At 41.7% G+C, this 23192-nt stretch overlaps 1 protein-coding gene across 3 annotated transcripts in view; it reads right to left on the bottom strand.

Annotated features, from left to right (window-relative positions):
• Positions 1-23192, bottom strand: part of SLC25A21 (solute carrier family 25 member 21) — a 385337-nt gene that overhangs the window by 2560 nt on the left and 359585 nt on the right. For all 3 annotated transcript variants that reach the window (XM_006117703.5, XM_006117702.5, XM_075926921.2), the window contains 4 exons: positions 21442-21549; positions 15302-15466; positions 3488-3669; positions 2595-2647 (listed from right to left, as the gene is read on the bottom strand). In XM_006117703.5, coding sequence (XP_006117765.2) covers positions 2595-2647; positions 3488-3669; positions 15302-15466; positions 21442-21549 — 508 coding nt within the window. The remainder of the gene's footprint in view (positions 1-2594; positions 2648-3487; positions 3670-15301; positions 15467-21441; positions 21550-23192) is intronic.

The following is a 23192-nucleotide window of genomic DNA, read 5'->3' as shown; positions in this document are numbered from 1 at the left end:
TCATGATTTTAGAATTGAATATAGTCTTCCCACAGTTATAGCTCATTGTGAATCCACAGGCAAAATTTGAAGTTGATGGATTGATACTGGTAGAATCAAAAGTGTGACTAAGCCTCAGCTCTAGTACAACAAGGGAACTCTGATCTAAGAGAAACTAGAGTACCAGTCTAAGCCTAAGATATAATTAGTATGCACGTTAAATAAATAGAACCAACACCTTTTCTAACAAGGGCAATTTTCAGAAGGTATATATAGGCCTCTGCCTAGAATATGAAGAGGCTTATACATTGGGGGAAATTATGAAGATACTTGAGAGATTCTTTCCAGTACAAGTAAATGTAGCACAATCTCTATGATAATAGTGGAGTAGGGCACACATGCTTTTCATTTTCCCCTAATTTTGGATCAGATTGCTCAGTTAGAATGCTGCAAAACAAATAAAAACATCTTTTCCTGGACAGAGCTGACCTGTCTGTTCTTATTGGATAGGCTTAGACATTCAACCCTGGTCTACAGTAAGGCGTTATTTCAAAATAACTCCTCTTATTTTGAAATAACAAGTGGGGCATCCACACTACCAAGCCCGTTATTTTGAAATAAAGGGCTGGTTATTTCAGGATAATAACTTCTGCTTTCCAGGAGGATTAACATTTATTTCAAAATAGTTATTTTGAAACAGCGGCAGTGTGGACACAGCGCTGCTGTTATTTAGAAATAGCTACTCTCCAGAGTCATTCAGAGAAATTATTCCCCAGTGGTTCCTGGGGGCTAAGTCGAGGTAGCGTGTCCACATTAAGGGAGCCCGCCTTGTATTAATTTCGAGGCTTCCCTGTAGTTGTGCACATGCTATTTTGAAATAATCATTTTGAGAGTTATTGTTTCAAAATAAGTTATTTGGAAATATTTTCCTAGTGTAGACATGCCCTCAGGGACACAGAAATATCATGTGCCTTGTCACTCGTGACTTATCCCAGAAAACCATGCTCAAACTTGAAATATACTACAAATAGCAGCTTAATAAAATTCACAGATAGCCAGACAGAGGGGAAAAATGAAGAATCATGAAAGGTTTTCACAGACAGTCTGGCAAGGCCTTTGCAGACAGACTTAACCTCACACCAGGGTTGATTTCAAGTGCTTAGATAGTGTGAGTTTTTTGAATAGCTCTTATTCAGACTCTTTATGTTGTAGACGGACTTACCTTTTCAGCCACAATTAAAATTGTTTTCTTACTCAGGCAGCAAAATCAAACATAATAGTCAATGGGACTATTCATGGGTTGGAAGTTAAGCACATATTCACTTATTTTGCTGGATCTGGGACAGAGTGCCCAGCACCTTTTGGGGTCAAGTCCTTGCTTATACATTTTGACGTGCTGGCTGGGACAAGGAAAGTGGGGATCATCCTTCTCCCTGCTGCCTGATGGGGCATTAGGAAGGAGAAGTCTGTGTGTTCTTTGGATTGTGTTTGGATTCCCTATGCTCCATTCTTCTCTGAAACTGCACAATGGCCAGGCACAGTCTAGCTCTTGGCCGGGGAAAATCATTTACAGGAACACACAATCATTTACAAGAAAACTGCATACTTTTTCTATAATGAAAACACTAAATGTAGGAATAACAGATACTGTTAACAGGCGCAATTGGCTTTTAAATCCATGGAGCCTTGCCTGCTAAACCACCTACTCCAATGGGAGACACTTACTTACTTGGAAATAAGATTCTGATCTGTTTCGGGTACCTGCTCTCTCAACCATGCAGTGGCCTCTTGGAATGACAAAACTCAAAAGGCCCTACCTAAGTCTTTTCTTTCATATGCTCTGTTTCCCATTGTCCCTTAAGGGCACTTGAAGCAGAAAATAACCAGAGTATGGTGCACATTGGTTCTGACCTGATATGCTTCTGATTCACCCCCCATGCTGGCCTGGTGTAGAGTCATTATGCCCATAGTCAGAGGCTCCCAACACAAAGACTGTTCTCAGGAGGCTATTAACACCCACTTTAAGGCACCTTTAAACTGCTAAAGAACTTAAGTGGGCTCCATGTAACAGAATCAGGTCCAAATGGTGAGGGACTAACTGACTGTTCCTTGAAGTATACGCTTAAAACGGCTTAAAAAGTGTGCCTGAAAAACATGTGGACACATCGATTCACATGTACAATCCCTCCTTGCCTCATGATTTGTTCACAGATCATGCATCTGCATGACCAGTAGGTAGATGGGTGCACAGTATTCCAATTTAGACATGCAAATTCACAGGCAAATTTAGCTCAACAAATTCAAAATATTTGTTTTCAAAATAAATACACAAATTTAAGATTAAGGAACAGATTTATATATAGTCTTTCATTTATTTGTCATCTGAGGAAGAGGGGTGTGCCCACAAAAGTTCATGACACCATCTACATGTTTTCTTAATCTTTAAGGTGCTACTAGACTATTTGTTGTTTTTTAAGTTTTTCCTGTTACAGACTAAATCGGCTACCCTTCTGATTAATTTATTTTATCGGATTTATTGGGTCTTAAATGTAAATGTCATCAAGAAATAGAAACCAAGAATAAAGGAAAGCCAAAGATAATGGAGGCAACATTACCTGGGCCAAGTCTCATGATCTTGGGAACCAACCCTTTGTACAAAGCCAGAAAACTGTAGCAGAAAGAAAACAAGTTTCAAGCAACATTATTTTTCTACAAAGAGAATGGATTTTTACCTTATGTTTGCTAAGATGCTGGCATAGCACTTACAAGCAATTATTTGGAATTACACATTTTCAATAGCAGACAGTATCTGGATTTTAACATTTTACAGAGGCAGATGAGATGAAGAGAAAAAAAATTAATCAATGTTAAGTTACAAAAGCTATGCTGTGATCCCAGCCAATCAAAAACATGACTTTAATCAGTGAGCTGGTTTTTACTCTCAGGACAAGTCTGTTAACAACAGCTGCATTACATGGATAAAATGACTGCTATAATTGAATATCAAAGCTACAACTCATTGCTCACTTGAGAAATATTTAAAAAGTTGGAGAAAGTTATTGCCAAAAGGTTCTGTCCTCTATTCACTCATTTCAGCAATCTTTCAACAAACAGCTGTATGCATACACTGCAAGTAGAGATTCTAACCATAAAACAGTTTGTTGTTCTATTGCTATTTTGCATCTGCAAGGTGAAGAGTCTGTTTTATTGTTACCAAGCAAAAATGCTCTGCTTGAAATGTATTGGGAATTTATTTGTGGGGCATACATTTTAACAATATAACAATAAATTTTGCAACTATTAAAAACAAAAAGCCTCCTGCTGAAGTTGGCAAACATTTCTTTGTAAATTTAAAATACATCTCTAAAATGTTACATTGCACTCCTTTGACACACAAGTACAGGGTGGTTTCATCTCATCTAATTTGGGTTATTACAACATAGTTTATGGACCCAAATGAACTAAAACACAGAGGCCTGGACATTTTAATGAAATAAGAATGTTTTACCCTTCTTCTTTATAGACCGTAGCCATAGTTTTAAAACAAGTTCTATACTTGATCTCTCCAGGAACTGGCTGTGGCCCTTGAATCCGACTTTTTGCAACATCAAAAGGGATATTAATAATTGAGGCTATTGTCCCTGAGACTAGCCCAATTCCAAATTTTCTCAGAAACTCCAAAGTTGGATCCTAAGAAGAAAGAAAAAAAGAATGAATGGAAAAGGAAACGGAAGCGCCTAAATAGGTTAAACACTACAAAGTAATATGCATTTAATCAGAAAACTTGCACAACACGACACACTCATGTTATTCTAGCGGAACACATTAGGATTTCCTAGGCTGGAACTTGTTTTCTTGACAATCCTATTGGCTATGTTTTTACACATGGTCTAAATTGCTGAAGTACACATTTCCTCACACAGGATTTATAAACACAGTTCATAAAGAAAGACTGGTATGGCATATGGGGATGATTTGTATAATTGGGCTTCACAATGTACTTAGTATTACTGTATCAAAACAGGAGAAATCCAAGCACACTATTAGCTAATTGGCCAGAATATTTTACAAATGACAGCAACTTCCACCATGAAGCCTACTAAAATGCTCATTTGTGTGTTGGACCCCCAAATGTTAAATTAAATAAAGGCTAATCTCAGTCTGCTGCCATTCCCCTCCAGGTTTTTTACATTTATTTTCACGTGTAGCTGATCCACTGTACTGAGAAGTGCTAGCTTCCTGTTATTAACAATCCAACGTGGTGCAACTGCAAAACAGCCTTCAACATTCTGTGCATTATAAACAGTAGTAACTCACCAAACTAATTGGCTGAAGAATTTACAACTCATTGTTTCTAAACTTTGCTATTCTTTCATGGTAAAAGATAGAAACAGATTATAAAGTAGATCTTAAAACATTTTGTTCATTTGCTGTTTGAATCTAGATCACCCAATTTTCCTTGGATTCCCTTAGAAAACCTTTCTATGTTGGCATGCTCTACGACATCAAAGTACTCAGTTAATTTGTGAGTAAAATTTTCTTTAACAAAGTCTAATCCCTTTTCTGTGAACAGCGTTAGTCACAGTGAACTCTGTCATAATGAATTTCCTAGCCTATCCGTATAACTTTTAATGCCCCCTTCTCCTTTTCTATGCCAACAGAGCAAAAATCCATTTAGATCATACCTTGCACTGCATTCATGCACCATCCATGTCTTGCAAGAAGGTACTCAAAGTACAGCACATCAACAATAAAACAATGTAGGATCATGGCACATCTTACATTCAGTTCAATATTAAAAATGAAATAGTAATGTTACATGATAAGCCATACACATTCCTGAGGTAAAGAATTCTAAAGGAGGCACAGAGTGGCCTTACATTTGTTACTGAGCAGAGGAATAGTCAAAAGGGTTTCCTTTTCCAGATGGGTGGGTAGGAAAATTAGTTAAAATGTCATAATATTCATCAAACTTCCATGCAGGAATGTTACAAATTTAAAGAGAGATTTTTAAATCAACAGGGTGCTTGTGTTAGTTACAGGAAAAGTAATGCTATAATTTCACAAGAGGGTATTTACTTGGATAATCCCTTTTAAACTAAGGGCTCATCTAGACTACGCGGAAGATTCGAAAGTGGATATGCAAATTCCATGGGAATTTGTATATCATCTTCCGATCTCACTTTTGAAAGTGGAGCTTTCAAAAGTGAAAGTCGTCAAAATGCATTTTTTTGGCAACTCCTCCCCCCTTTTCGAAAAGCCACATATACCTCATTTATGAGGAAAATCAGCTTTTCAAAAAAGGGAGGGATTGCCCAAAAAACCGCATCTTGACTACTTTCACTTTTGAAAGCGGAATCCTGCAGAATTTGCATATCCTCTTTTGAATCTTCCATGTAGTCTAGATGAGCCCAAGAGTCAAATACCTTTTGTTATTATTAAACATTACAAAAAGTTCTCACCAAAATGCTCAGCAGCAAATTATTGTCGAGACTACTTGTACAAATCCAAGCTGTGTGTATGTGTAGACAATTACAATTAAGGCGGGGGGGGGGGGAACCTGCAACATTTCAGGTTTTACAAAACTTCTAAAACCAACCATAACCAGGAGGTGATAGGTGGCACATTGTTTTACAACCTGGCATGACAACTTGAAATTGCCTTTGAGAAAGTAAGATCAGTGAGGTTCTGTCATTCACTATCTGTATGCACAGGATCTAGCATAGCGGATTGCTATTCTAGGTGCTACTGTAATACAAATGTTAAGCAATAATTATTACGTGCTAAATGTTGAACCAGTGGCCAACTGCTTTTCTGTTGTGTTCTGGCAGGTCAGTTCTATGTGAAATGTTGAGCTTTCTCATGTGTATTGGGGTGCTTTAAATTTCAGGGTTATATGCTTTGGGATTAATAGAGCCATATGTGCCATGATGCACCACAGTGTAAAAACAACACAAATTTTATCGAAACATAACTTTTTTTTCCAAAATAAGAGAGTTCATTGACTGAGATGGTCCAAAATATTGAGGGAGAGATCTAATTCAAAATGCAGCACTTCTGGATGTACCAATGGAGTAGCTGAAAAATCAAGCCAGACTATATTTGCCCATCTTACACTGAATGCCGCGTATATAATGGTGCCCAGAAATCTGTGTGGGAACCTGAACATCATGGTCATGCAGGAGTATTGAATTCAGAGACTCGGACTTTGCATCCTTTGCTCACACTGACACGTTGGGGGCAAACGGGGAAGAATCTGTGCTAAAGAATCTTCAGATCAAATCCTGTTTCTAGGGAAAGGATATGGACTTTGCTGTAACTGTAGGAAGTGTTACTTTACTATCCCCGGGCTCACTGCAGCCAATATTTTTAAAATTTCACTGATTTTGTGATTCAGTTTTAGGGTGTTCCTCTTGAAATACTTCGCTGATTTTCTGAGGTGCTGAGGATAAATAGCTTAGAATAAATAATACCTTTCACTTGTACAGCACCTTACATGCAAGGATGTCAATGTGCTTTTCAAGCCTTAACAATTTTTAACACCTCTTGGTTAAACAGTGTGTGGAAGAATGGGTCTTCTGATGTAAAGAGCTTTGTACATTTATGACAATATACATGATGAATAAATAATAAAAAATGCATATTACAGTCTGATGTTTCAAAGGATCCTAAAGGAATAGTACACCCAAACCACTGATTTTCAATAGGATTTTGGCATCTATTAGACTCCTTTGGAAATTTCAGTCATAATACTCATGAGTTAAGTAATGCACAAAAGGGTTAAGTGATTTGAAATATATTATAAGAAATGAATACATCAACTAAATACATTTTTCCCAGGTCCAAGAGAGGGTCCATGGAGAAACCAGGAATAACATTTAGAGGCCAATTCTCTGCTCTATTCTCTCTCTTTCTCTCTCTCTGCACATTTGTGAATTGGTGCTATGGCTTCACTAGCGACCAGGCTGAGTCCATCAAATTAATTTTCACTCATTACCTGATTGGGATTTGAATCAGAGTTTCTAGAAGTGACTATCAGTACCCTGATCCATCTAGCCACTGTTACTGGACAACTGGAGAAACATTTCAAATTGAACCCACCACTTATGGAAGCTGTAAAAGAAGGAATAACTTTCTGCTTTTTACTGCAATCTCCCAGTGAAATACACTGCTCCTTTCTTTTTAATCCAGATTCAGTATGAATTCAATTTATTATTTATATTGCTCTAGAACCTGAGACCCTTAGTTATGGACCAACAACGGATGGGGTGGGGGAAAGGAAGAGAGAAACTGCCCCAGAGCCAGTGATTCAAAAGGGCCTGGGGCTCCTGGTGGCCACCACTGTTACTGCAGCAACAGTGGCAGCCAGAGCCTGGGCCCTTTAAATCACCTCCAAAGTCTCGCGTGGTGTTCTCCGGGCAGCGCTGAAGGGCTAGCAGGGGGAAAGCTAGCCCTAACCCTGCCCCTTTTTCCAGAGGCCCCGCCTCTTGCAGGAGAAAGGAGGCCTCCCCCACACCTGGTTCAAGGCCTGGCATTTCTGTCAGTCCTCTGGTGGACCAAGGACCCCATTGTGTTATGTGCTGTAGAAACAGATTAAAAAAATGTCCCTGTCCCTAAAGGGTTTACAATCTAGGGGTAACATGAGACAAGAAATGGATACTGTCAGAGAGGTGAGGCAGTGCAAGGAAACAATACTGGTCAGCATGGGAGGCAGCGCCAGCAGCATGACCATTGTCCAGTTTTTTGCAGGAAGGAATGAAAAGAAAAATTAGAAGGGTGTGTAGGAAACATGAAAAGCAGGTGTAAACCCACCTTGTGCACCGGTCCCTGGGTCCATCAAAACCAACCTCTCTGAGTTCCCCCCACTAGGACAGATGCACTGCTTTTTCACCTAGTCACTCACATTCTGGGTATGTCTACACTAGCCCCCTAGTTCGAACTAGGGAGGCTAATGTAGGCATTCAAACTTGCAAATGAAGCCTGGAATTTAAATATCCTGGGCTTTATTTGCATGTTCCCATCCGGTCGCCATTTAAATGCCACTAGTCCGGACTAACTGCCCGCGGCTACACGCGGCAGTTAAACGGTAATTCGAACTAAATCCTTAGGTAATTTGAACTAAGTCCTGTTAGGTAATTCAAACTAAGGACTTAGTTCGAATTACCGTTTAACTGCTGCGGCAGTTAGTCCGGACTAGTGGCATTTAAAAATGATGACTGGACGGGAACATGCAAATAAAGCCCGGGATATTTAAATCTCGGGCTTCATTTGCAAGTTCGAATGCCTACATTAGCCTCCCTATTTCGAACTAGGGGGCTAGTGTAGACATACCCTCTGTGTCCCCGTCTGTGACCTCTGTTTCCAATATCCCTCTTCTGCAGCTGGTCAGAAAACAGACATTTTTAAGGGTTTGGTTTACATTACATTTTTATTTTGTCAAAATGTCTCTCGCCTTCTCTCTCTGCTTTGTCCCGTCCTTCCCCCACCTGGCTGTGGGCCTGATTCTCCTGCTTTGCCATCATGATCCTTGCCCTAGTAACTCTGTACTAGGGCAGTGGAGCAACTGAGGTAGAAGCACTCACTAGCCAGACTCCTTTCCCTGTCAATCTAGCACCTCCTGGTGGGAGGAGGAAAGGACATGTTTGCAGACTTAAAGCAGTACAGGGTGCAGCCATCACAACTCACAAGACACCCAGGAAGGGACTGTCCTAGACAATGGGGATGGTTGGCAACTGTATTTCAGGCACACCATTGTCTTCGTCCTGCCAATTTACTTCTCATGTTGAAATTTCAGGTTGGGCTGGTGCTTTGAGAAATCTCATTCCTTTCCAGTCTTCTCCATTGTGCCTCATAATTGTCTGCCTTCATTTTTTAAAAGCACTTTGCACCAATAAGAATCCCTCCCCCCACATATTGCTTATCTGTTTCTTTAAATGTCCCAGTCACTGTACAACTAAAATAGAACTTCTCAAACTTTTTGGCATGTAGCCTACCACACTCACTACAGACCTTTCTGTGGACCACCAGCTAACCACCCACGTTGACAAAATGGGTTCAGGAAGGGGTGAGGGGACAGGGTTTGGCTGGGAGGTAGGGTGCAGGAGTGGGCTGGGGGGGTCTGAGTGGGAGGTAGGGCACGGGAGCGGGCTGAGAGGGTGGGTATTGGATTTGGGCACGAGGAGGACGGGGGGTACTTAACTGGCTCTGTGCCACTGCTCCCAGGTACCACCCCCGCCAATGGGAGCAGCGCGATAAGCCTCCAGGTGAGGGGTTTCCTGCGCTGCCATTCTCCCAGCCTGGAGGAAGGGGAGCGGCAGCATATGGAGACACTTCCTTCCTCTATAAGCTGGATCTGGCCCATGAGGGTCCCCCCTGCAGTGGGGAACTAGCACAGGTGCTCCAACCTCATGCGGGGGCAAGGATGCAGAGCTAGAGCACCAGTTTGGGCTCCCTCCAGGGACCACACTTTGAGAACCACTCTGCACTCAGATTCTTGGATGACTTTTTTTGCTTTTCAGATTTAGTACTCAGGTTTTGCTGCCTCTTTCTTCTCTGCTGGCTGAAACTGAAGCTGAACCTGAGCAAGACAGAGCTGATACTGGTGCGCAGAAGAATGCATTTTGCAGAGCTTGTGGCTACATTGTAGGCTCTCTTGATTGATGATACACACCCTCAAGTGGTCAGTTCAGTGAACAGACTAGGAATATTCTTGGATTTTTTGCTAGCACTGCATTTTCATATAGCAGCACTCACAAGTACTGTTATTTATTATCTTCTTCACTTGACTAGCAGACTGTCCTGTCCTATCCTGGGGCTCAGTGATGGAGTTCAACGAATCACTGTGCTTCCCTCTGCTGGCTGTCCTGAGGATTAGATCTGTCCATCAGTGCACCCTTTTCTGGGGGTGCCTTCTTGCCATCACTTCTGCTTCTGGACTCATGGCACTCCGAGGACCACGGTGACCTTTTCAGGACTCAGCCTTCCAGCTGTGCCTCCTCTGTGCTCCCCCATTTTGGGGAACCTGCAGTCTGCTGTCAGACATTTCTTTCAGTGGTGGTGGTGGGGTGATCCAGGCCTGCCCTCCACTCCAGGACTGGCCCAGGTACCTACAGGCAGCCTCTGCTTGTGGTGTCCCATCCAATTCCTCGGTATATTTTCCTGGGCCACTTCCCTGCCACCCCAGTACCCTTTTTGCCCTTGCTGCAGGACCTCAGCCTGCAAATGCCTGCAGCCTGCCAGGAGTTGCCTTTAGTTCCCCAAATCTCTGTCTGAAACTCTGTGGTGTCCAGGGTGCTTGCTACCTTCAGCCTAAAAAGCAGTAAGTCCTTCTTCCTCCTCCTCCCGAGAGTAACTGAAGCTGCTCTGTTCTGCAGCCCTTCTGAAATGGGCCCAGCCCTGACTGGCTGTCTCCTTCACAGTCTTCCTAAGGGTCTATAACCCCTTAGAGCCCAATGTGGATCAGGCATCACACCATAGGGACAAAGATGTGGTCTCAGTCATTCATCCCTTGGTTACTTCTCAGCTCGATTATAGCAAAGCAATATATCATAAAGCCTCAGCCTTTGGGAAACTCCAACTAACATCAAGTGCTTCAGAGTGCCTTCCCAGCAACACAGGCTACTGTGAGTACACAAGACCTGCCCTCTGCTCTCTATATTGGCCTACTGTAAATTCAAGGTCTCAGTCCTAATCTTCAAAGTGCTCTGGGGAATCTAAAAGATCCGTGATGAAGACCATGATCAACAACTGTGCTCCTCAAGCACAAGGGAATTCTTGACATTAAGAGTAATGGTTGTGCAGAAGAAAGAACATTCTCCTGGGGTGGTCTGAGCCTGTGGAATGAACTTGCTCAAAACTACAGCTCATCATAAACTTCACCACTTTCTGCTTCAAGTGCAAAGCATATTTGTTTGACCTTGCCTTCTCTAATACAAACACACTGCAAGCAACAGGCATATTTACATTACAAAAAACACCCCTACACTATCAAAACAAGACACTCCCCTTCACACACTTCTGCCTCTGGGAAGATGAGGAGGGAACAAATGCCACGTGAAAGATGTGCAATCACGTGGCTTACTGCACAACTGGAAGGTGCTCAGGCACCACAGTGACGAGCACGGTATAAGAACATATATAGAACAGAATAGATATGGGAGCCATTTCTGTGACATAGCAACTGATGCATCAATTCTCACATTTGGTGCAAACACCCCGGTTAGCAGGTGGCACAGCATAAATCTGCAGCAGATAGATAGACGTATGTGTGCCCAGAAATGATTTTTTTGATGGCCACTTTCTAGGACTTACTATGAGAGAATCAGGAATGGGATGTTAAGATGGGTGACTGCCTCTTAGAGATGGTAGTGAGCAAACATAAAGGTTGAACCTCTCTAGTCTGGAATTCTCTGGTCTGGAAACATCCGTGGTCCAACATGATTTTAGCTGGCTGGGTGTTCGTTTTATCACGGGTGTGGCCAAGTTTCCTGTGATCCCATAAAGTTTATTTTCAGCCACCAGTCCTGACACACAGTGTTCTGTGCTGTTATTTAGCGCTAATTGACCCCTAAATGTTTTCTAAGTGCCCAGTAAGCAGTGGAAGTGTTGGTAATGCTGCTAGACAGTATTGACCTCCCATGGTTTGGCAAATTCTTTGTTTTGGCACAAGTCAGGTCCCAAGTGTGCCTGACTAGAGAGGCTCAACCAGTACTTGTTATTCTGAAATAAACATTTACCAAAAAACTCTAACTATGATAAAAATAGCAAAGAGAAAGCTATTGGAAATGTATGAAATGTGGAGCATAAACAAATTGCTATAAAATCAAGGTGAAATAAATTATAGACCAATTTGATTGCTAGTGCAGATGCATAGAAGCTAATACTGTGTTGTTTACACGTTAGTGGTGAACAGAACAAGTCTAAGTCATTCTATGTTTAGTAAACAGAGAGGTAGGTTGATTGTAAATGGTGTATTTGGCAAAATAGACTGAACATATGAAAAATTATTCATTTTGAAGTCTTATAAGCCACACATGTCATTTATATCATTCAGGCATTCAACCCAAATGGTTTATTGTTTTTGGCGAAATAAGCTGCAAACATCCTTAATTGGGATGCAAATTTAAAGCATAATTTAACACTGTTGACAGCTAAAAGGCTCATATGGACATTTTGATACATTTTTCCACTTATGTTACAGATGGTAAGCAGCAGATATATAACAAAGAGCCAGAGCTATTTAAAAAGTGTACCACTTTTATTTCACAGTTTTTATATGCTTGTCAGCATTACAAGACTTGGAGTTTTTTCTTCTTGGGAAGCATATTAAATGAAAAGATTGGTTTTTGCAATGCAGTACTTGAGAATAATTGAAAAGCTGAAACAGTCTAATCTTTTCAGCTCCAACTCAGAAACAGCTTATTCTATCAAGCCCAAGTCAGACATTTGATAATTGTTGGCATCTATATTGCTTTCCCACTGATGAAAAAAGATTAGATGACAGATTACAAAGAATTATTTTTTCTGTTCTCCGAATGCTGAAGTGGGGTTTTATGTTCATGAATACATGAGACATAATGCTTGCATATTAGACAGGTAGCTGGCATTTTAGGCCTGATCCAACACACATTAAAATCAGTGGAAAGATTCTCATTGACTTCAACGAGAGTTGTATCAGACCTGTTGTGGTCAGGTCCTGTGCAAACTTCTCTGCACAACTGCAGTTAATGCAACCTAATCCTTTAACTGGCTACTCCCTTGAAGGACTCTGTCTTTGGATTGTGATGTACATGTACACTGAAGACGAGTAGGTGGATTCTGGCCCTTACATCTTATATATGATTTTAAATCTATGTCTTCAAATCAGAATAATCCATTGCATTATACAAGATTCATATAACTCTAAACTCTCCTCTCCCTCATAATACAGTAACAGCTTCTCATGACATTATGTTTTCCTTTATAAAGTTGGTAAATGGTTGTTACGCCAAAGTCTATCACTATTCCGTGATTACCAGGCAGGAACTCTTCATTATTTTCCTAGAAGGAATGCCTGACTCTCCATGTTCTTAAGAGAAACCTGCATGTCAGTTGCTATTGAACAATTCAATTTATGATAAGAATTTGCAAATAAGTAAATTGATCTTTTTCTCATTTATATTAGGTTGCCAGCAAAATACCAGGTGACTAAAAAATGCTGAAAAAAATGCAGTGTTGCTTTATATAAGAATTGAAATAGCTACCTTTTGATGTACAGTTTCTTACAGGAATATCACCTGATGTTATACCTGTGGTTGTTTAAATTGTCACCATAGTTTTGTTTTACATTAGTGAAAACACAGTTCATTAAGTACAATTCTGAATCTATTAATAAACCATTAATTGTTGCTCTCACAATCTTGAGTAAGTTGCTAGTACAATCATTCTTAGCCTAAGTGAATCTTCCCTCGATATACAAAACAGAAGCCTATAAACCTGTTGTAATAAAATTGTTTTATATGCAGTTCCAGCTACAAAGGCTTCCAATTCAATGTATTCATCATGATGAAATTCACCCTGGATGCTGATAACACAAATCACTTAAAGTCTCATTTAAATATAATTGTGAGTCTGGCCTCCTCTACTCATGTAAATTTATCTTTTTATCCTTGAGCACCAGGCTGATTTGTCTTTAGAATAAGTAGGTCCAGTGTAGACCTAGCACAACACAATCTTCTGCAGCTTCCGCTTCACAGAGAGATGAGCTCCCCTCAACACGGCAAACACTGTGAATTCCAAAATACTTAATTTGCTCAATGGACTTTTATTTCAAATGATCATTCTGGCAGCTTAACAGCTCCCTCCAAATGATCCCAATTAAATCCAGCACAGCATGTTACTACTTAGTTACATGACTCTCTAGTTTAGTTTTTTCTTAAATTGAATTGTTCAATAGCAACTGACATGCAGGTTTCTCCCTGGTCCGGCACCCTTGGGATCTGACTGGTCCCGGATGTGGGATTTTGCCGGATCAAGGGAGGTCATTTCTGGCCCCCAGCTGCCAGCTTCACTCCCTGTCTTGCTGCCCTACCGGCATTCCCAACTCCTTCAGGCAGCCCAGCTGGGTTGTGCTCGAGCTCCCCAGCTCCCCGCAACCCAGCTGAGCCGTGTGCTGGGCTTCTGCCCCCTCTCTTCTGGCAGCACAGCAGCTTCCCACCTCCTGGCCCCCACATCAGGCCAGGCTCCTGGATCTCCCCAGCTCCTGCACCACACCGGGATTCTCTGATCCTGGAATATCCATAGTCCTGTCAGATCACAGATGTTGCCAGACCAGAAAATCCCGGTTTAGAGAGGTGCAACCTATAGTTTGTTTCATTCTGCTTCTCATACTGAAAGTAAATGTTCTATATAATTTAATCTTTACCCTTTAGACTACCACAAACAAGCACTTAGGACAAAATTTTCAAGGTAAGGTGCCTAATGTAATTAGAAATGTAATTTACTTCCATTTCCTTGCCTCTTTATGCTGCCAGAAAGGCGCAAAATAACCTTAGGATTTGTCTACTCTGCAGGCTTTTTGCACAAGAAGCTTTTTGCAAAAGAGATCTTCTGCAAAAACTTCTTGCACAAAAGTGTGTCCACACCTCAAAAGCGCATCGCAAACACTTGGACTGCATGGACACTCTTGCGCAAGAAAGTTCTGATGATCATTCACAGAATTGCCATCAGAATACCTATGCTTTTTCTTATAGGCTCTTTTTGCGCAAGAAAACCCTGTGGAGAGTCCACACACACCTTTTCATAGAATCATAGAATCATAGAATACTAGGACTGGAAGGGACTTCGAGAGGTCATCAAGTCCAGTCCCCTGCCCTCATGGCAGGACCAAATACTGTCTAGACCATCCCTGATAGACATTTATCTAACCTAAGAACTCTTGCCCAAAAAGGAGTTATTCCTCGTAGAAAGAGGTATACCTACACCGCAAAAAGCCCTCTGTTCTGCTGTTTTACTGAAAATTTTCTTGCGCAAAAATGCACTTGAGGTGTAGCCGCTCCACAGGTTTTTGCGCAAAACCGGCTGATTTTGTGCAAAACCCCTGTAGTGTAAACATAGCCTTAGTGTAAATAAGAATCTAGGCCACACATTTACAGAATTGCTTGTAGCTTGTTTTGCCACAGAAAACAATCTTGCTAATAAACTTTTGCAGAACTTCCAAAAATAAACAAATAGTGTCATATGTGTCTCTGAGAAGACCACAGCTTTGCAAAAAAAAAGAAAAAAAAAGGTAGAATGTCCATTAAATTGCCATCTTTTTGTCTTTTACACTGTACAACGCACTTACCTCATTGACTGGAATAATATTTTTGACGTTGAAGTAGAATCCAAAGTAAATCATATTAAAAACACCATGGCGGCCCAACGTTGCAGTGAGGCCTTTGTTGAGCCCACGGAATCCCAAGCCATCTCTTGCAATGATTCGCCGTGCTTGGACAAAGGTTGATGGTTGCTACACGTATAAAACAAAAGAAAGAAGGGCACAGCTGTACAAATAGCAAGTGTAGTAAATTATCCACAGAGCCTCATTTCAAACCAGACAACTTCCACTGTGTTACCAACTCTTGTGATTTTATCATGAGTCTCAAAATATTCACTGGGTTTTCCTAAAGCCTCAGCCCCTGGAATCTTGAAGTTATGGGAGAATCTTTCAACTTACAAGGAAAAGTTTGAAATCATGACCTAAATGTGTCCTAAGGGCCCCGAAACCAGAAGGGGAAGGAAAAGACCCACAAAATATGTATGTTTTAAAATTTGAAGATTCTTATATGAATCTCATGACTTTTTGTTGCCCAACTCATAATTTTTGATTGTGTTGGGGTTGGATGATGATATCAGCAGAGACACTGTGTTGCTAAGGTTGCAACAGATTAAAAACTACATACAAAGTATATTTAAAAATGCCTCAATGTGGATTTAAGAGCCTAGCTTCAGGTGTGCTGTTTTGAAAATCTTGATCTACATTTATTATAAGTATAATGAAATTAGTGTTTACAGAGATCTAGTCAAAATTGTTCTCCATTTGCCTGTTTACATGTCCTAATGGAAATCATGGTTTGCCTCTCTAATAAAATATTTTACTTTAAAAGGAGCTGTTAAATTTTAAAAATCAGAGCACTTATAATGTGGATTTAGGAACCTCACTTAAGATATCCTAGAAATCCTGACCACAAGGGGTATAAACCCTCTTACTTCAAGGCATAAAACCTCCACTATCTAATGGACACTAAGAAGAAATTTCCCCTCTGTGCAGGTTATTACCAAATATTCTTGCACCTTCTTTTGAGGCATCTGGTATTGGCTGCTGCTTGACAGAAGGCCATCAGAACAGATGCACATTTGATGCCTTTGTTTCTAAATGTATTGTACTAGATTTGGTACAGTGAATTATTATCACAGGCCAACATTAACATTTTTTCTTTTGAAGTCATAAGCACAAACAAGGTAATTTAAAAAAGACTGTTTGCTGACTTGTTCTTAGTGTTCACTAACCCATAATGCCACCTTTGTATAATCAAATATTTAATTAGAAAGGCAAAACTTTACTTCCAGTAGAATGCTTAAACAGGAAAATGTAGAACAATTTTGACTAGAACTCTGTAATCACTGCCAATTTCAATATACTTATTTGTTTAATAGGCTTCCATTTGAAAATATCACCGTGGCAGATCAACATCACCAGTCAAATGATCCCAATTATATCAAACACAACAAGTTACTACTTATTTAGGTTACAGATAAGTTTGCTTTCTTTTACTATTTAGTTTTATTTGTCTGTTGTGTATTTAGTAACTAATATTGACCTGCTGATGCTCTGCTATCTCTGTAATAATAAAAAACAAAACCAACCCTATTTTATCATAAAGATTTTCTTTTGTAGTTACAAGCAAAGATTTCAAAGCTGTTTACTCTAGATGCATATCTATATACTGAATGCAGATATTCAAAGTGGAATTTGGCCAGGACACAACAGTAATAGCTTTGCTCTTGGAAAAATTAAGATTGGCTCATTAAAGATAACCAGCGCTCACGAACCCAGTTTCAAGTTTCTGCTAAAGAAGGCAGCTTCCATAATGCAGTGCCCACTGGTATTAAGAGGATTATTGATTTACTAATGACTCAGAGGGAGAAGGTGATGGGAATGTGGAAGGGAGCTCAGAGTTAAGGAGGATGAAAGCTGTGGTTCGGGATACAGGATCTGGGATGGTGCTGGGAGGAAAGAGTTTTGAGGACAGGCTGTCTCAGAAGAGAGGGCTACTCTCAGTCCTCTCTCACTGCAGCAGCTCTGGCCAGGTGAGACGCATGCCTCTGCCGGGTATGGAAGCTCTGGTGAGTCTGGGTTGGGCTGGAGGAAAGGCGTCTTTCTCTTGGTTACAGGGGATGACCGGAGAACTTTGAGAAAACACCTCTCTCCCAGTTGTGGCAGCTCCCGGCTGGGGTCAGTGGAGTGCACCTCTCCCCCCACCCCAGAAGGGAGCTTCTGTGGCGAGGGGAGAGAGACCTCTTGCATGGATGTGACAGCTTCATGTGCAGCAAGCTTGAGCCCGTGTGGGGCTTATTAAACAGCTGAATGGCAGCACATCTTAGAGGGAACCCCAATCCAGCTACTGAATACCTCATGCACCTTTCAGCAGCAGATTATTTTCCTTGGCAAGACACAGACCTGACCTTGGTTAGCTTTTGAAATCTGAAAAGATCCAAAGAGGTACACCTCCTAGAATTTGGCATTTGATAAATGTTGTTATCAGGGGGATTCCATGATGTCACAGTGCCCGTGTACCAAATCTGGGGGGCTTCCTCTTTAAACCAGTGAGCCCTAGAAAGATGCTCAGATACCAGTCCAATGGTCAGCACTCTATTGGTGTGTGTTCTCTGTCGTTCCTTGAAACAGGATATATTTCTTATTTAGATGTAACAGTCAACATATTATGTAAATTGTATTAAGTTTTACCATATGGCATGAACTACATAATGGATAAGGACAGGCTCTGCTTATCCCTTTTAGGAAAACACTTCATTGTTACAGAGTAAGTACAGGTAGGACCTCTCTGGTTCGGCAATGCCAGACCACCGATGTTGCTGGTTCAGAGAAGGAGTGAAGGATGGTGGAAATCACGGGGGGGGGGGGCTGGAGCTGGCAACAGGGCCAGATCATAGCTGAGGCTGGGCTGGATCAGGGGAGGTCAATCCTGGCCCCTTGCTGCTGGCTTCCACGCCTCCTGGGCGATTACCAGCCTCCCAGCTGCCGGGCTCCTCTCCCAGCTGCATGCCCAGCCCTGACTCCAGCCACACTCTTTGATCCAAGGGGCTGGGGCAAAGGATAAGTGGCTGCAGCACTGAGAAACAGCCAGTGGTAGGGCCAGGGACAACAGCCGGGATTGTGGAAAAATGGCCAGCAGCCAAGGCCAGCCTTAGGGCCAGGAGAGCAGCCGGGCCTTGGGCTGGAGCCAGCAGTAAGGCCAGGAGAGTGGCCAGGGCTGGGGTGGGGGAATATAGCCAGCAGCTGGGGCTGGGACTAGTGGCAGCATAGGAAGTGCAGATGGGCTGGGGCTGGGGAACGTGGCCAGCAGCTGAGGCCAGGGCTGGTGCTGGTGCCAGGGCCAGGGCTGGGCATGCAGCTGGGAGAGGAGCCCTGCACTGGGAGACTAGCAGTCCCCCAGGAGAGCATGAAGTCAGCAGCAAGAGGTCAGGGTTGACCTCCCTGATCCAGCAAACTCCTTCATTTGGGACTCCTTTGGGCCCGAGGGTACCAGACCAGGGAGGTACAACCTACACAGCATCTTACAGTAGAGTGGATCTCAAACTTCAGCAACTTGAAGATACCCCCCCGTTTTGATTTAAAATTATTCATAGACTCCCAAATTCCTCCCTATCCCAGGCCCCATCCTCACTCTATCCACTTTCCTAAGGTCCCACCCCTGCTCATCTTCTTCCTGCTCCCTTCACCCTGCCCCTCTTCTCATACCCAGTGTCCACTTCTCTCCCTCCCTCCTTGTGGCTCCTCCTTGCCATTGAACAGCTATGCTCCTAAGTTTGCTGACTTTCTGATAGAACAAAACCAAACACCCTCTTGCCCCATCCCTTCCCTGAGGACCTGCTCGTTCCCCTGCCCTGCCTCTTCCCCGAGGACCCATTTGCCACTCGCTCCATCCCACCCTCTCTGTCACTCACTCTCCCCTACTCTCGCTCCCTTTCATCAGGCTGGGGCAGAGGGTTAGGGTATAGGGGTTGAGGGCACAGGCTCCAGGTGCGGGCTCGGGGGTGCAGGGTTGCCAACCACTGAAAATGATTTTTATGGACAGTTTAGCAAAGAATTACAGACAACCAAACTTTTGTACAGACACATTCTTATGTAATATAAAGATGCCTCAAAAGGACAAAAGTGAATATTCAATTCACTTTCAAACATCGCAGCACTAATGTTATTATGCTAGTTTAGCCTACATGTTGACCACATTAGCATAACCATTCATATGCACCCTTTCACATGCTGGTATCCCCTCCTGTTGCTTTTCAAGAACAGCTAAGCCCATGAAGCAGGTAGCAGGCTGGCAGAGGGGGAAGGGGAGAGCCTACAACACAGTCAGCTGGACCTGTAGCACATTGGTCAGCTATAAGGACACAATCCTGTTCCTATTACTCTCTCTCCACCCCCATCCCAAATCATTCCCCCTCTGGGCCTGCCTCCCACCCAGAGAGAGGATGTCCAAGACCTGCTTGCTTGGCTGGGACTAGGGGCTGCCACTAGTGACTGCCGCACTGTGACTTACTGGCAAGAAGCTCCATGTGCTGCCTCCACACCCACAAGTGTCACCCCTGCAGCTCTCATTGGTTGTAGATCCTGACCAATGGGAGCTGTGAAGCCAGGACGTGGGGTAGGGGGCAATGCAAAAAACCCCCCTATGCCTAGGCTGTAGGGACCTGGCAGGGGGAGAAGTTAATCAGTGAAGCCAAGACCTCCATTTGAGAAATGCTGTATTAGTAGATAGTAACAAGCACATGCTACTCATGAGGAAGTAGCTTTGGGTTTTAGTAAGTTAAGATTTTGTAAAAGAAAAAATATAATATCTTCTGTTTCTGACATCTCCTTTAGCTTAGAATATTCTTTAGCAAATTCAATCAGGAATGGGACAGATCCTCAGCTTGTAGAAATCAGCTTAATTCTATTGAAGGCAACAGAGTTCAGCCAATTTACACCAGTGGAATATCTGGTATAATATTGTTTAGTTGCATAAAATGCCAGTAAGATTTACAAAAAGTGTTCAAGTGACTCAATCCCACTGACTTTTTTTTTCCAACAGGATAAATAAAAGCTCATTTAACTTGCAATGGGAATTAGGTCCCAAGGTGCTCAATTAGGTCTCACCGCAGGTGCTTTTGAAAATTTTACACAAATGACTATGATAGAACCATAGTACCACATTTGGGGCATTGTTAGCATTTTCATTAAGCAGAAGTGCATCTTCATTCCTTTTTTAAAACTGATTTCAAAAACTGAAGCTTTGATTTTCTGGAACAATTGCAATATGGGACATGAATTTTTAAAAGATCGTTGAGGAGAAAAGTGTAGAGGATATAGGTTTCATTTGGGCGATAATTATAACTCACCACAAAGAAAAGCAGTGAGGTGGATTAAAAACTTTGTGAAGGAGGATAAAGCCTCTGGAATTTATGTGTGGCTAGGATGTTGTATTCCCCAGTTAGTGCTGCTGGAACTAGTTTGCTCACAATATGGTATTAATACATTTATACTCAAAAGGAAAAGTTTGTATTGAGGCAGACCAATTGTATCTGCAGAGGTATAAAGCAGGTCCAATTATCTGTTCACAGAATTGGCAGAGTAATACTGGTTCACAATTTTTTTATATTATAGACAATCACATAGGAGTGAATGAGAGAGTGAAAAATCTTCTCATGGATCATCTTTCTAGCTTCCCAATCACTTTACCCTCCCTACAGTATTCTCTGTAGTGCTTCTGAGCATGGAGAAAGGAGGGCCCAGTGGTTAGGGTATTAGCCAAGGAGACAGGTGCAAGTGCCTGTTCTGTCACACTTTCTGTGTGACCTTAAGCAAATTACTTAACCTCTTTCTATGCCCCAGATCCCCATCTGTAAAATGGGGGTAACAGTATTTTTACATCTCATATGGGTGTTGTAAGAGAACCACAGAGAGGAGTAAAGCATCTGGCTCCTAATGTGCAACTATGTACTTTCCCTATTTTTTTTTTGTCAGCACAGTTTCCTTTTCCACCATTAACCTGTCAATGTTAAAACAGCATTGTGTAGGGGGAATTCCATTATTTCATCCAAACAGCCTCAGAGAGTTTTCTGTAATAAGCACAGAGATTCTAATTTAATATAATTAAAATTAACTGTAAAGTATTTCTTATATTTAACAAAGTATTGAAAAAAGAATAGTTGCCGTACCTCAGAAAAAGCATTCCGATTTGCCTGTAAGCTAACCTTCACTACTTCAAATGGGTTAACCACAACCGCTTCTGTTAATCCAGATCCCAAGCCAGCAACTGCAAATGTCTAGGGAAATTAAATCAATCAATACTTAAAAATCAAGTTTTCATGTGCACTGTGGTAAAATGTGCCATACATCACATGATGAAGTTGAATGATATGATGAAAACAGAGAGACCTACACTAATGCAGCAGTATACCATTACTAAACAGCTTTTGCCCTTGATTAGATGTTGACAGTTCATGAAGAAGAAATTATAAAAACCAAAACCACATTCCAAAAATTCAAAATAAAACGTCAAAGTCCTATCAACAATGAATTCTCTTGAACTGGAAGGAAAGCTGTGTTACTGATTTAAGATGCATACATGGAAAAACAATTTCCCCATGTTATATTTGGAGTTTGAATGCAATGAATAATAATTTTTGGTTTTTAAAAATATAGCTGGGCTGGTAATAGCAAAAATAATGAATATTCTAGGTTAAATGGTGAAGCACTTACTCAAGCAAAATGCCCCCTTGGTAAATTTCAATCCTGATGAGAGGGCTTAAGTTGGATTTAAGTGGTGTAGAAGGCTGGTGCTGGCCCTCTTCACAGGGGTGAATCCATCTCCTTTAATCAAAATAAACTGATAGCGCAGTTTGGCCCTGAGTAAGGCCTATGTTTTGCACTCAGTAGAAGAGGCCATATTTAGAAAAGATGGTTTACTTAATTCTTACTAGATAAACAACAGATACATATCAGAATTGCTCAGAAAATTCAAAATAGTTAATCTAAAGTTGTTTGTTTCTTTGTTTAATCTCCAGTGCCAGCCACTTACAAGGACCCTTCTGCTGCTCTATCATCTTATGCCGACAACACAGTATACTGGAGTATACCGGCTGAAATAAGAAAAGAACCACCACGGGAGGAAAGCAATAGTCAGGAAAACATTCCATTCAGCTCACAGGGGGCCAGAGGGCAGCAGGAGCCTTTAACCCTTTGTTCACTTATTACAGGGACAATCTCAGTCCCAGCCATTCTGCACCCAGAACACTGGTCCTGCTGCCAGTGAGGCTTTACTCCTCACATGGGATGGGAATATGTCTCCACCCTTTCATTATCAGTTGTCAGTCTGAAGCCAAGGGAAAGTGGGTAAAAACACTTACTCTCCCTTTCAAAGGGACTTGCTTCCTTGACACGAGCTCCAGCAGAGGCCTTGGTGATATTCCATCTGCTTCAGCATGAAGGTACATAAGAAACCTTGTCCTTCATCCCCCCTACCATGGCTATGGCATTAAAGACACAACAGAGCCCTAAGTAGAACTGAAAATGATAGCAATGTAATGAAAGGGGCATTATTCATTAAAAAAATTATTGGGATTTTTGTTGTCCAGTCTAACTGCTACACAAATCAAAGCTGTTCTTGGTTAAGAGCATATGCTGAATGTATACTAGTTGGTCTTGGAAAAGGGTGACAATACACCACAAACCAGAAACCTGATCTTTCCACTTGCCAGGAATGCAAATGGCAGCTTCTCCATTGTATATTAAGAAGGAGGGTGTCTGCTGACAACATGAAAGGACTATAAAGGACCATAGCACTACTGGAGTGCTTGAGAGGAGGAAACTTCATGTGAAGAAATCCTGCATGAAAAGGACAGCAGCATGTTATGTAACACATGAAGTACTTGAGATAATGATACACTAAGGGTTTCCTCTCACTTTT

Source organism: Pelodiscus sinensis, chromosome 5, assembly GCF_052426305.1.
Source record: "Pelodiscus sinensis isolate ZL-2025 chromosome 5, ASM5242630v1, whole genome shotgun sequence".
NCBI classification, from domain to species: domain Eukaryota; kingdom Metazoa; phylum Chordata; order Testudines; family Trionychidae; genus Pelodiscus; species Pelodiscus sinensis.
The sequence above is the reverse complement of the archived record's forward strand: the minus strand, read 5'-3'. Positions and strand labels throughout refer to the sequence as shown.